At 38.1% G+C, this 13,430-nt stretch overlaps 1 protein-coding gene across 1 annotated transcript; it reads right to left on the bottom strand.

The window, feature by feature from the left end:
- Positions 1-73: 73 nt before the first annotated feature.
- On the bottom strand, positions 74-13,176 carry zgc:123010 (uncharacterized protein LOC641500 homolog). Its single transcript, XM_038296423.1, has 16 exons — positions 12,954-13,176; positions 8,874-8,956; positions 8,707-8,784; positions 8,559-8,616; positions 8,272-8,478; positions 7,972-8,085; positions 7,731-7,776; positions 7,436-7,526; positions 4,703-4,844; positions 4,476-4,580; positions 4,281-4,374; positions 4,012-4,045; positions 3,831-3,908; positions 3,586-3,688; positions 3,361-3,482; positions 74-2,047 (listed from the first exon to the last, which is right to left on the bottom strand). Exons 5-16 carry the CDS (start codon positions 8,326-8,328, stop codon positions 1,912-1,914), a joined length of 1,122 nt encoding a protein of 373 aa, XP_038152351.1. The 5' UTR covers positions 8,329-8,478; positions 8,559-8,616; positions 8,707-8,784; positions 8,874-8,956; positions 12,954-13,176; the 3' UTR covers positions 74-1,911.
- Positions 13,177-13,430: the final 254 nt, after the last annotated feature.

The raw sequence follows: 13,430 nt of genomic DNA on the forward strand, positions 1-13,430 counted from the left end.
GAATGTGACATTTCAGTGCAACCCTGCCACCTTGTGGAGCACATGGCCACATGCAAACATAAAGAGCAATAACTTAGCAGATGGGACAAAATCTTTATTAAATATAAAACTCTTATTTGCATTACAGAAAAAAAAATACATAGTTTTTGGTAGATTAAAAGAACCTCAGCACTCTTTGTGGTATGTATACATACATAACTTCAAATAAAATAATTCCTTAGAGGGAATAAACGTACTTGGAACAAGAAAAAAAAAAAAAAAGTCCAGATTGAAATGTTTAAAAACACTAAAATTTTAAGTATAACATGCTTTAATCAAATATTAGTGGGCCAAAAATAATTTTATACCCTTAAAGAATTTCATTTCAAATACTGAACACCATCAATTCAATGAGGAAACAGCAAATGTTTAAAAAACAAGTGCAGTCTGGGGGTTGTTTTTGTCCGATTCCATTGTCACAAGTTTTAACCACAAAAAACCATAAAAGGAAAGAAGAAGTGCAACATGTGATATGGTTCTAAGCAAACTGGGGGGGTTTGTAAGTTTGTAAAGTATCCCTTGTTAAAAAATATATATGCATATATGTATAAATAGGAAAATAAATACTCTTCCTACGCAGTGCATAGTTTACTAGTGAATGTAGTGTGGACTTCAGCTGTACTTGTTGCCGAGCAAGTGACAAAAAGCATGCCAGCGAGTGTGTAATTCTCCAGCTAGTGTTGAAACTATGTAAAGCCATCAGATTCTTCAGCCTAGTGAAATACTGACATGTAGGCCCCAAGGTCATGAACACTGATTTTCGAAAGGTTTAAGAATGAATGATACATATTACTGATTTTTATTTGTCTATTTATGCCCGGGGTGAGGAAGATGTGATTCTCTGACACTGTTTGCATAGACCTAAAGCAAATGTCACAAAACGATTAGTTGAGGGTCAAAAAAATAATAAAATCTACTAAACGCACACCTAAATACCTTAGTTTGGTTATGATAAACAGATTTAGCTTTTTTTTAAAACTATGAACCCAACTGAAACTGAAACATATCACAGCTCATGTCATGAAATCTAGTCAGTCAAATCAAAACAGGCCTCAAACCTTCAATACAGAAAAAAGAACACTTCTCAGACAGACTCACCAAATGAGGCATTACCATCTTAAGAGGCACTGTTTTCATCAGGCTACATGAGATTTTTGACATCATTATGCCTCACATGCATTATGAAGATAATCAGGCCTTAGCATAACCATACTGACTCAACAATCTCTACGCCTGTTTTGTTGTCTTTCAGTCCAGTTGACGATATAATCGTACCCAAGGCTGAATGATTTAGTTGCATAGGGGAAGTGCTGAAATGTCTTTGGTTATTTGCTGATAATGGCACAAACTTATGCTCCAAATATAACCTGCATGTTTATGTGATATAAAGGCAAATTTAGGAAATGAGTACACCTCATTTCCTAAATGCAGCAGCGTTCACAAACTGAGGGTCGGTTAGCATTCTGCGAGGTCTATGACATCCATTAAAAGGTATTTTTAAAACCTGTATTATACAAGGGGGAGTTAGGATTTTCTATCCCCTCAAACAGTTTTACTTCCATGAACTGTGAGCAAGTGTTAAGTTCCAGTGAGAAAAAGTCCCTATAGGGCTGCCAGTGTGACCATTATCCCTCCATGGTTAATTTTGTACTTTTGAGAAAAGGCATCCATTGAGATCACTGGGTAACAGAACCAGCATGGCGCTCTCAGTCTTACATGTCTAATGTGCAACTATTCCCAACTCCTCTGCCTGCCTGTAATTTTTTACCAAAATATTTTTAGTCCAGAGATCCCGATGCGGTTAGTTCAAGCTTTTGTGGGCAGATTTTGGAGCAATTCGATTCCACCGCCGAGGCACAGTTTGAACATAGTTCAAGGCTGCCAGGGTTTTCTGTCCTTGCCTTTCTGGTCAGGAAAGTGTTTGTAGCGACATTTGTCCCCAAAATGGCAGCCGGTGGTTCTCCAAAAGTAACACTCATCTCCATTAACTGGACCACGTCTTCGAGGACTGAGGTTGAAATAAACAGAGGAAAAAACAGACAAGAGGACAAATCAGTTACTTTGATTTTAAAAAGATAAGGATGAGACGTAGAGTGGCCTGGGGCTGTATATGTTTTTTTTTTGTGACATGTGATCGAGCAACATAAAAATAACACAAAACTAAAAAGCATATTGTTCATATCTCCTCAGCCATCCAAGCTAAAACTTTGCAGAAATTCCTTGTGCTGCAAGTCCAAATTGGTGTTCTGCCAGCCTTGCACATCTAAGTATAGCAGATTTGCTTGTTCTTTATAAAACAGTTAAGGCTTTGTCAGATTGTTCACAATTTAAAAGGGCTCCAAACTCCTGAACCACAAGGGCTGCATTTGTCTATTGTTAGTAGTTTTTGTCTAAGCGGGTAGCACACACTGATGAAGCTTCTTAATGCTGTATCTTGTATAAAGTCTAATAGTAAATGGTTATCATACAATCTGGACACATTAAATCTGGCTTTATTATAAAGTATTAAATCAAAGATGCATAATGTATCGAGGATTATTAAGATGTCTTAAACACCCACAATTGGTCTACTATATGTAGTGAAGACCATGTGTAGACTCCCATTGATTTTAGGTCATTTTCAACCATTTTTATGCATATACCTCACCCCAACCAAATTGACCCCATGGCCCTATACCTAACCATTAGCAAAATAGCATGTGAGGACCAATAAAATGTCCTCACTCTGCAACAACTGGTCCTCAATTTGCTGGTAAAATTGGACGAATGGTCCTCACTCTGAGGGCTAGACAGGTACACCAGCCAGAACTATGCTTTACAGATGGTGAGCTCAATTTAATATTTGTTTTCCCAATCTTTCTCAGCCTCTGATTAGTCCTCTCCTTGCTCAGCTGGTACCTTCACATGGCTGGCCAGGTTTTGCTAAGTTTTATGCATATTCTTGATTTTGAGTTGGATTAAATAGGTGCCTTTTAAGAAGTTTAAAGCTGGGATTAAATTTTGACAACTTTTCCCCGACTTTAAACTTTTCCAATTCGTGATCCATGAGTGTTTTTCTTTTTGGAGGTCTGTTCACTGATGCATCAACAGAACAGCTGTATTCATCCAGGTTGACTCTTAAAATTGAAATGGCTGCAACAAGAAAAATGCCTACCCCTGTCAGATTTATGCTTATAACAAACTATTGAAAACCAACAACAATTTTCCATTTCACTTCATTATACACTAGTGGTTTGGTTAAAATGCAGAACAGTTAAAGGGATATGAAAACATTCACAAGGCTTAAGGGGAAAAAGTAAGAATTTTAAACCTGTTACTTACCCAGGTGCTGTCCCTGCCTGCTGTGTGATGGGAAGAAAAGTCCTAAGTGGAATAGGAAGGACCCTCTGAGTGCGGCGGTCAGGATACCTAACAACTAAACGCGTGTTCTCAATGCAATACCCCTAATAAAGCAAAAATATGCACCAAGATTAAACCACAAAAAAAAAAAATCTGGATCAAGAGAGGCAATAAAATAAAAGAAATAAGTAAAAATCAATCACTGACATTTAGCTTTTCCATTGCTCGGGCTGCCATGTTTGCATTCCTAAAATTGACAAAGGCACAAAATCTCTCATGCAGCACACGGATACTCTCTATATCGCCATACCTGCAATGAAAATAAGAGACATCTGGTTACCCACTTTGGGTAAAATATCACCCTCATAAGCTTCTGCACAACAGTTTTGTTAACAAAGGCTAATTTTAACCCAGAAATAAGTATTGAATAGCATACCACAGTAAAATCATACATTTTAAAAAGGTCCCATAAGTGTTTCTCGGTTATCTCTGTTGTCACATTTCCTACCCAAAGAGATGGGCAAGGGCTTCTACAATAAAATAAAAGACAATATGATTAAACACATGTTGAAAATGAAAAGTGAAAATCATTTTATGTGACCCTTTAGTTTGAGTGAACACATGTTCACCTACCCTGGCTGCACAATTGATGCATCTTGGCCTCCAGCTGTGGAAACACAACCACATTTTTACTAAAAAAAAAAAATATTGAAATGTAGCATAAAACACACCACATGTATAATTCTATACATTAAAAAAAAGGAAAAATGATAGGGATGTCCTGATACTAGTTTTTCATTTTCAATACTGTTATCAGAGCTTTAGGTGTAGAACAGTATAGAATAGAACAGTTCTGATCAGTTTTGGATTATAAAAAGCACTGGAATTTTTTTTTTTTTTACCTCTTGCTGACTCTGAACAAGATGCCAGAACAGCCTGCACAGATGAAAATCTCTCCAGCAATGACACACTTTGCATCTCTTCAAATCCAAACTCCTAAGAAGAAAATATAAGAATAAAAGAGTCAAAATGTCCAGAAGTAGTTGGATCTGGTTAAAAAAAAAAAAAAAAAAAAAAAAAAAAACAGTTTCTTTTACCATTAGTTGAAGGACTTTGCAGCTAAAAAGGTCATTGACTGCCTCCTCACAGTCTTTGTCAAGTTTCAACACCTGCTCCATGGCCTTCTCAGCCTCGCTGTACCGCTACCCCCACAAGCAGACAAACAATTTGCATACTGTACAACACAGCCTTACAGATGCTAACATTTAGCAGAAATATTCCTTATTGTATTTAAATCTGCATAGCAAGAATGCATTGTGCCCACCTTCATACCAATGAGAGCTCTGCCTTTGCGAAAGTATCCTTTGGCCCACTCTGGAGCCAGCTCGATGGAGCGTTCTGCATCTCCCAGCGCCTGAGGATATTGCTCCAAGCAGTAATAGCAATACGAGCGGTTTCCAAAGAATCTGCAGAGTTAGGATTTAAATATATGACAAAAGGCTGTATAAAATTTACCTTAATAAAAGGACTTCTAGTTTGAAGTAGGGCCGAGTGATTCATTGAAAAATCAATTTCTTTTCCTACCAATGCACTTCCATAGATCAAGGTGACATCAGTGCATCACTTTGTTCTAAGATGTGTACCGATAGCTGATGAACTAGCTGGCTGTAACACCACTAGTTGCAAACATTTAGTTTGTTTTAATTTTTTTGCTGTGAAATTCTGCATTACCACCATTTTCACAGCTTGAATTCTGTTGCAATTTAAATCAAGGTCACCTGAAACCTAAGGTAGGAAAAAATAAATGAATCAAATTTGGTAGGAAAAAAAATTGAAGACCAGATTTTTAAGCCATCATTTTTTATGTTTAAGGTCCATTTTATTGAGACACTATCAGTTATAGAGACACAAAGTGCTGCATTATTAGAATTCCCAAGGGAAATAAAATATGGTTTTCTATTTAATAAACATCTGAATTATGTTATTAATGCAGTACCCTTAACAGGCTGAGCATCCAGTGGCCTGAGGAAAAAAATAAAATAAAAGTATGAATTTCTCCTTGTGTGCAAGTCAAAGTAAACCCAACTGTTCTGTGAAGGCTTAGAAGATTTGTTAGAGAATATATATATATATATATATACACTATATTGCCAAAAGTATTTGCTCACCTGCCTTGACTCACATATGAGCTTAAGTGACATCCCGTTCCTAATCCATAGGGTTCAATATGACGTCGGTCCACCCTTTGCAGCTAGAACAGCTTCAACTCTTCTGGGAAGGCTGTCCACAAGGTTTAGGAGTGTGTTTATGGGAATTTTTGACCATTCTTCCAGAAGCGCATTTGTGAGGTCGCACACTGATGTTGGACGAGAAGGCCTGGCTCTCAGTCTCCGCTCTAATTCATCCCAAAGGTGTTCTATCGGGTTGAGGTCAGGACTCTGTGCAGGCCAGTCAAGTTCATCCACACCAGACTCTGTCATCCATGTCTTTATGGACCTTGCTTTGTGCACTGGTGCACAGTCATGTTGGAAGAGGAAGGGGCCAGCTCCAAACTGTTCCCACAAAGTTGGGAGCATGGAATTGTCCAAAATGTCTTGGTATGCTGAAGCATTCAGAGTTCCTTTCACTGGAACTAAGGGGCCAAGCCCAGCTCCTGAAAAACAACCTCACACCATAATCCCCCCTCCACCAAACTTTACACTTGGCACAATGCAGTCAGACAAGTACCGTTCTCCTGGCAACCGCCAAACCCAGACCCGTCCATCAGATTGCCAGATGGAGAAGCGCGATTCGTCACTCCAGAGAACGCGTCTCCACTGCTCTAGAGTCCAGTGGCGGCGTGCTTTACACCACCGCATCCGACGCTTTGCATTGCACTTGGTGATGTATGGCTTGGATGCAGCTGCTCGACCATGGAAACCCATTCCATGAAGCTCTCTGCGCACTGTTCTTGAGCTAATCTGAAGGCCACATGAAGTTTGGAGGTCTGTAGTGATTGACTCTGCAGAAAGTTGGCGACCTCTTCGCACTATGCGCGTCAGCATCCGCTGACCCCGCTCCGTCAGTTTACGTGGCCTACCACTTCGTGGCTGAGTTGCTGTCGTTCCCAAACACTTCCATTTTCTTATAATACAGCTGACAGTTGACTGTGGAATATTTAGGAGCGAGGAAATTTCACGACTGGATTTGTTGCACAGGTGGCATCCTATCACAGTTCCACGCTGGAATTCACTGAGCTCCTGAGAGCGACCCATTCTTTCACAAATGTTTGTAAAAACAGTCTGCATGCCTAGGTGCTTGAATTTATACACCTGTGGCCATGGAAGTGATTGGAACACCTGATTCTAATAATTTGGATGGGTGAGCAAATACTTTTGGCAATATAGTGTATATATATATATATATATATATATATATATATATATATATATATATATATATATGTAAAGCGACAGATCTGTCTGTAAAGCGACAGATCTGTCTGTAAAGCGACAGAGAAATGAAGAAGAGTGGCTAATAGGCCCATGGTCATGAATCTCTAGTTATCAAGGGGTTATCAAGTGGCAGAACTTCAACATGACACCCATCCCTGCCTAGTTTTTCTTTATCCTGTTTACTTAATCAAGTGATAAGCCACTCAGACTGCGCTGTAAACCCAGAAATGCAATTGGTTGGAGGTAATCCCTGAACAGGCCTTTTACTTTCTGGACCTGAATTATCCACCTCTGCCCATAGGTCATGGACACAGCAGCCATGAGCAACAAGGTTTTCTGGTTCGAGACAAAAATTATACTTTTTAGTCTGAACAAAACATACCATCTGGAGTGGAAAACTATTGCCAAACCCTTGCAACATAATGACAGTTAAAAACAAAAATAGAATGAATTGGCAGGGGCATTATGCTTTGTCATTAATGCAAATTAGCTCCACATTTCTTCCGTTTTAATTCTGAAAAAAAAAAGACACTGTGGTTCTGACAAACAAAAACAAAATACAACAGTTCTTTATGAATACTTTTGCAAGACACAGTCACTTATTTTGCAGACAGCATATGTACCTGTAGTCCTTTGGATCACACTTTATGGCTTCTGTAAACATGCAGACTGCTTGTGCATACTGCCCTTCCTGCACCAGCTTAATACCTTTTTCTGAAAGACATACAAAATAAAACAAACTTTAAATAACTTTCAGTTGAGACACTAGCTTAAAGGCTTGACCAATGCATCATAGGTGAAATATCCCGAGGAAAGAAAGTGTAAATCAATAATATTCTAAAAGCCATTGTTAAAAGTTTAAATGAAAAATCAATTTAAAGACTGCTTGTTGCAAGGTGCTGAAAAATCATTCCCTACCCGTCAGTGATGCACTTTTCTTGGTCATATTGTCAGTTCCATTTGTCTGTAAACAGAATAATCCTTTCAATGTGTTGCATGCATGGCAATAGACACGCATTCACAGATGCATTAAATGGTTGTCATGGTCCAGAGTCCAGTTCTTCGCTTAAATAAGACTTTGTACCATTCAGCCATTTAATTGATAAGTAAACAGATCATTTTTTTTTTGTGTGTGTGCAACATTGATCGTTTCATTCACCTCTTTTCTGGCCTCATTCTCTTTGTTTTCTTTGGATTTGCGACTTGATCCTTTGGGCTTGATATGGCTAGCAGCATTAGCAAAGAAGGCACTGCTCACATCCCATTCTGGCTCCTGTAGAACACAATAAAACCAAACACTGTTATAGATCATGTGCCACTCATGCCATCTGGCTAAAAAAAAAAAAAAAAAAAAGAACCAGGCTACACAAGACAATTTATATTCCAAGTCTTGTGGGTTCATGAGAACAATAAGAGCATTAGACAGAGAATATGTAATACACTTATAATTACGCAGTACCTCTTCAGTTGACTTGGCTTTTGTCTTCTGCTGCCCTTTGAGTCCTGTGGGAGCCATAACCAGAGAGCTAACATGCTTGTCAGGAACAGCTGATTTTGTTTCTTTGTTCTCCTCCTTTGTTGCCCTTTGTTTCTCCTCTTCAGCAACATCTGCTTCTGATTCGCTTTCATCCAGCTCAGACTCTGCGCCGCCATCCTCTTCATCGTCCTAATATGTGACAGCACATGGACAATTAGCTTCTAACAGCAAAGGGGAAATGTAGAACATTTTTATGATGGAAACACTACCTGTTCAGCGCCATCATTTTGCTTGATCTGCTCTTGCTTTTTTTTTTTTCCGGCGGCGCTAAAAAAAAAATAATAAAATACAGAATAATACAGAGCACCACTCATATGGATTAAAACAAACTGGTGATTGATATCATTTAGAGCTCACCTTCCTCTTGGCTCGCCGTCGCTCTGCTTTCCGTCTGACCTTTTCCTCCTCGCTCAGGTCCTCTTCATTTAATGCATTCTGGGCAAACACACAGATGGTAGATTAGATCCACACACCAGAGACTCACTTTTGAAGTCAAAGCAGGTTTGGTCAGGATGACACAGTACCTGTGATAAAGTGGCATCATGACATGGGTCAGAGGTTGCAGCAATACAGTCCATCGGCTCCTCCTGCTGCTGCACAGCAGGGCCTGTTAGGGAACAGAAAATACTGTTTAAGGTTTAAGCTTTAAATGATCAAAGCAGCACACTGACGGTGTATACTAATTTTTTATCATTATTATTATTATTACAAACTAGTAGCTCACTCTGGTTGCATACAAGGTTTTTCTTTTATTTGTTGTTTTTTTTTTAAGTTTATGGCATCCATTATTTAATACTTTTGTATTTTTAGGTTTTATCTCAGTTTCTTAGCAAACAGGGCCTTCTGTGTATATTTTAAAACAACAACGGCAGTACAATTCTGCATATGTTTGCAGGGGGGTAAACAAGGATGTCTTACAACCAAGCCTGTTAGGTCCTCCCAGTGGAAAAGTCCGAGATAAAGCGTGAGAAAATAAAAACAACATATTTGTTTCCAAGTGGGATAAGACTTAAATGGGGTTTTTATTACAGAATGAATGTTTGTGTTCACAAAGAGGAAACTAAAGCTGCAGAGTTGATAGTTGAGCAAGTAAACCTCATCTTAGTGCTATAGATTTTAGTACCAGTAATGATAAGAAGAGACCAAGCTATGGTTTTACTACGTGGCATTACAGGATGGATGGGCTCTATTAGGTACCTGCCTCTGTTGTCAACGCCTGGCCTTCTGATAGTTTAGCAGCAATGCTGACAGACGGCGCCACATAGGTTTATGTCAGCATACCATGTCCCGTGCTGAAATTCTATTTAGGCTCAAAAAGAAATATCAACGCAGTATCCGGATGGACACTTTGTGTATATAAACCTATTTTATTAAGATCAAATTGTTTTTGAATAGGCATAACATGACTATGTCCCTTTAAATATATGTTTTTGCTTTCGTCTTTGATGTGATGCCAGAGAAAAAGCCAGGGAGAATGGAGTTTTTTTGGGTTGTGGGTCTCTAAACATCGCAGCGTGCAAGCCCAAAATAACAATGCCATAGACTGGGAATCACCTAAAATAAATATGATTACTTCACTTTGTATTCATTTATAAATAAATAGTGAAATGGTGACTTTAATTTTGTGATTTAAAAATGGATATTTAATCACTTAATGGGATTTCTTTGTAGAACCATGCTGAATAGCAAATTTAAATGTACGTCTGGAGAAATACATTTTATATATATATATATATATATATATATATATATTTATTTATTTTATTGCTATCCGATAATTAATTGAAGCAAAATATTTATCTTTTGCAAAATATTTATCTTTTGCAGAACACTTTACAGTACAGTATTTTATTTTTATCTTTTAACTCTTCACTATTATGTTATTCTTACACATTTTCTAAGGTCCATATTTGTGTGACCATTTTTTCTATAATGTTTCTGGTGCTGTAAACACCAGAATTTCCCCATTGTGGGACAATAAATTGATTTTCTATTCTGTTACATCTAACCGTATTCAGATTTAGCACTACCAAAAAAAAAAAAAAAAAAAAAAAAAAAAAAAAAAAAAAAAAAAAAAAAAAAAAAAGACGACTATTCTGTTAATCTAAGAAATACTCAGCACATACACGTATTATCAAAATAACCATTAGTTGGATTTTGTCCCCAATGTCCCTCCATCCAGCTCCAGGGTCAAGATATTGATCAAGATCATCCCAAAAATCGTCTCACCCACTTTGTGTCTCTTACTTTGTATTTTTTCTAAAGAATATTCTTTAGCTTATTGCATTGTTTCATGTTGCTAAAGCCTAAAAAAAAAATGCTTTTACATTTTATATTCAGGTAATCTTTAGTGAGTGTAAGCATTAAAATATGGTTTAACTTTGACATTTATAATGCTTACAATACATCGCATTTGTTATTAAAGGTGACTCTGCAAGATGTGGCAGATTAACAGATTGAACATGTCATGTACTGCAGGACAGTGTCACTCGAGGGTTGATTTTGCCAACCCCTGACCTACACCCACAGCCAACAATGCAGCATTCCTGCATCATCTGACTTTAGTCCCACTCATTTTCGTCACATTTTAACAGCAAAAAATACAGCTCAAGAAAGTCATGCGTTTCCAATTTTTTTGTCATATTAAACATAAAAATTCTATGTTTAACTATGTAGAGCTCTGTCAGGACCTGGGTAGATCTCATTTTAAATGCTGTGTCCTCTGGATGTCAACTAAATATGTTTCTCTGTAATATTAAGATTTTTCACATTTTATTAAAGCAGAAATTTGCAAATAACTTTAGATGTAGACAAGGGGAATTGCTATTCTTCATGCTTTCTGAGCGTCAGGAATGCCTAACAACAGGCTAGAAATTGCTCAGAGGTTTCTCTTTGGCTTTAAGCGAGAGGAACAGTTTAGCCATCGCATACCACAAAAAGTCCCGTTGAGGACTGCCGTATGACCTACAGAACAGGCACTGCGTTTTTATATGTAGTGTATTGTTTGGGCACAGAGCAGAAGGAGGCACCGCTCTGCCGTTTCTCTTAGAGTAGATGACAACAAATCACAAGACAAATTCGAAGCAAAATAAAATGACCTTGGAGGAAACTTTGCAGTGTCAGATTTCCATTGGTTCAGCGAAGTTTTGCGGAGAATGACAAATCCATACGTGGTCTGTGAGTCATGCTGTGACTCAACGTGATGATGGATAGTTTTGCCTTTCAAATTCCTGCTTAGTTTATACTCTATTCCTTCTGGGGGAAGAAACAAAAAAGACAGGGGAGCCTCTGGGCTTCCTCGTTCTCTCAATGTTTATGTGTAATCTCCTGGGTGCAGTAGCTCTGGTCAACAATGCAGAAAGCAATAGGAATCGTCATAAAGCCCGCTGAAGGTACCTGGAACTCTCTTCATCTACTAGTTTTTATGTCCTTAGGTATGGAATCCAGCTGAAACAAACAGTGTAGTCAGCATAAGGAAATAAAGCCAGCTAATCACGTAGTCTTACTCTTCCAAAACAAATGGTTTAAAAGTTGCAGAATCTCTCTGTTCACAAATAACCTAGGCGGATTCCTCTCTGACACTTAAATGATACAAAATTTGTGGACAAAGGCAACAAAAGATCCTCTGTTTCTTCTGTTCAGAGAAACTTCCCCAATCAGAGTGCAGTTGAAAGGTGAGCTCTTTCCACAGGAATGCAAAATAACAGTGCATCATCGGGAACTGGTGGGCTGGACAGAAAAAAAAAAAGCATTGCAAGGCTGTCTTAAGAAAAAAAGAAAAATAAAGTCAGTGTTTTCCTTTGACTTAAACAGGTGTATATTAGCTGCATTCTTCTTGTAACAATGTGAAGCTAAAAATGGATGACTGTTCTTTCGGGTGGGGTTTGAAAAAATAAGTAAAAACAAAGAAAATTGTAACAATAGATACTATTTCAACTCAAAAAACATTTGCAGATGTGCAGAAAAGCCTGAAATCTGATCCCATAATTAAAAACATCTGTTCTTTGGAGAAATGTTGACTTATTTCTGGTTTATAAAGTCCCCCTATCATACTAAATCATGTGTACTAAACATTTTGCAATTAAATAAATAAAAAAGGAGGTGGACATAGTTTAAACGAGCTTCAGACTCAACCTGTCGCGAATATAAATAAACAGACAGGCGAGGTTTTTCCATCTATATCTGAAGCATTGTTTTCATACCAACGCGAACAGGGAGCGAATGTTTGTTTCTATTTGGCCTTCAAATCAAACCATTCTCACAATTATTAGCCACATTCACATAAAAGAACCCTGCCAAACGAATAAAACGTGTTTTCTGAGTCAGCTTTAGGTAAAAGTTTGGATTTGTTGATTAAATAAAGGCGAAGTAGCGAGTAGAGGGAAAAGGGTGGAACTAGCAACATGGGAACTTGTCATTGTTGCTTCAACTCCATTTAACTCTTTCGACAAAAGACAAGAGAGGCACACAATAACAAATAGGAACCAGAGTGTGTGTTTCGCATGTCGGTTTACCTCCAGAGTTAGTCAATTGCATCATTATTGTCGGTTTTTAAAACTTGTGGCTAGTTGGTTGAAGTTTTCAACAGAGGGACGTTAACTTACCGCTTCCGAGTCCCAACAACCGGCATATGTCTCTGGTGAATTTCATGAGCGCAACCATTCAGCATTATCCTCTTGAATAAATCTTTCCCTGGTGTTTTAACAAGGGTTTCAGTGGGCGTAGAGACCCCTCTCACGCATTGGGACAGTCGCTATCTACGGGGATCCTCGGTGGTTTAATCCACTTCCTGAGCGTCAAACAGGCCGACGCTAGTTTACCCTGAGCAGCGTCTTAAAGGCGCAGGACACCTGATGGAATGGGAACATTGTTACTCATCACGTGCCTGTTTTCCCCATCAAAAAAAAAAAAAAAAAAAAAAATGCTGATCTATTAGTCGTGTATTATGCCAAAATAAAGCATAAAAAAACAGCTGTGGCTGGCCATTACTTGCATTGGATTTAAATCATCCTCCACCTGATTACCCCTCTGCGCCTCCTGTTGTTCTTTATTTACTTGAAGATGTTTAATGTAGACCTGCA

This window comes from Cyprinodon tularosa, unplaced genomic scaffold (genome assembly GCF_016077235.1).
Source record: "Cyprinodon tularosa strain WSP-4 unplaced genomic scaffold, ASM1607723v1 ctg37, whole genome shotgun sequence".
Taxonomy (NCBI): domain Eukaryota; kingdom Metazoa; phylum Chordata; class Actinopteri; order Cyprinodontiformes; family Cyprinodontidae; genus Cyprinodon; species Cyprinodon tularosa.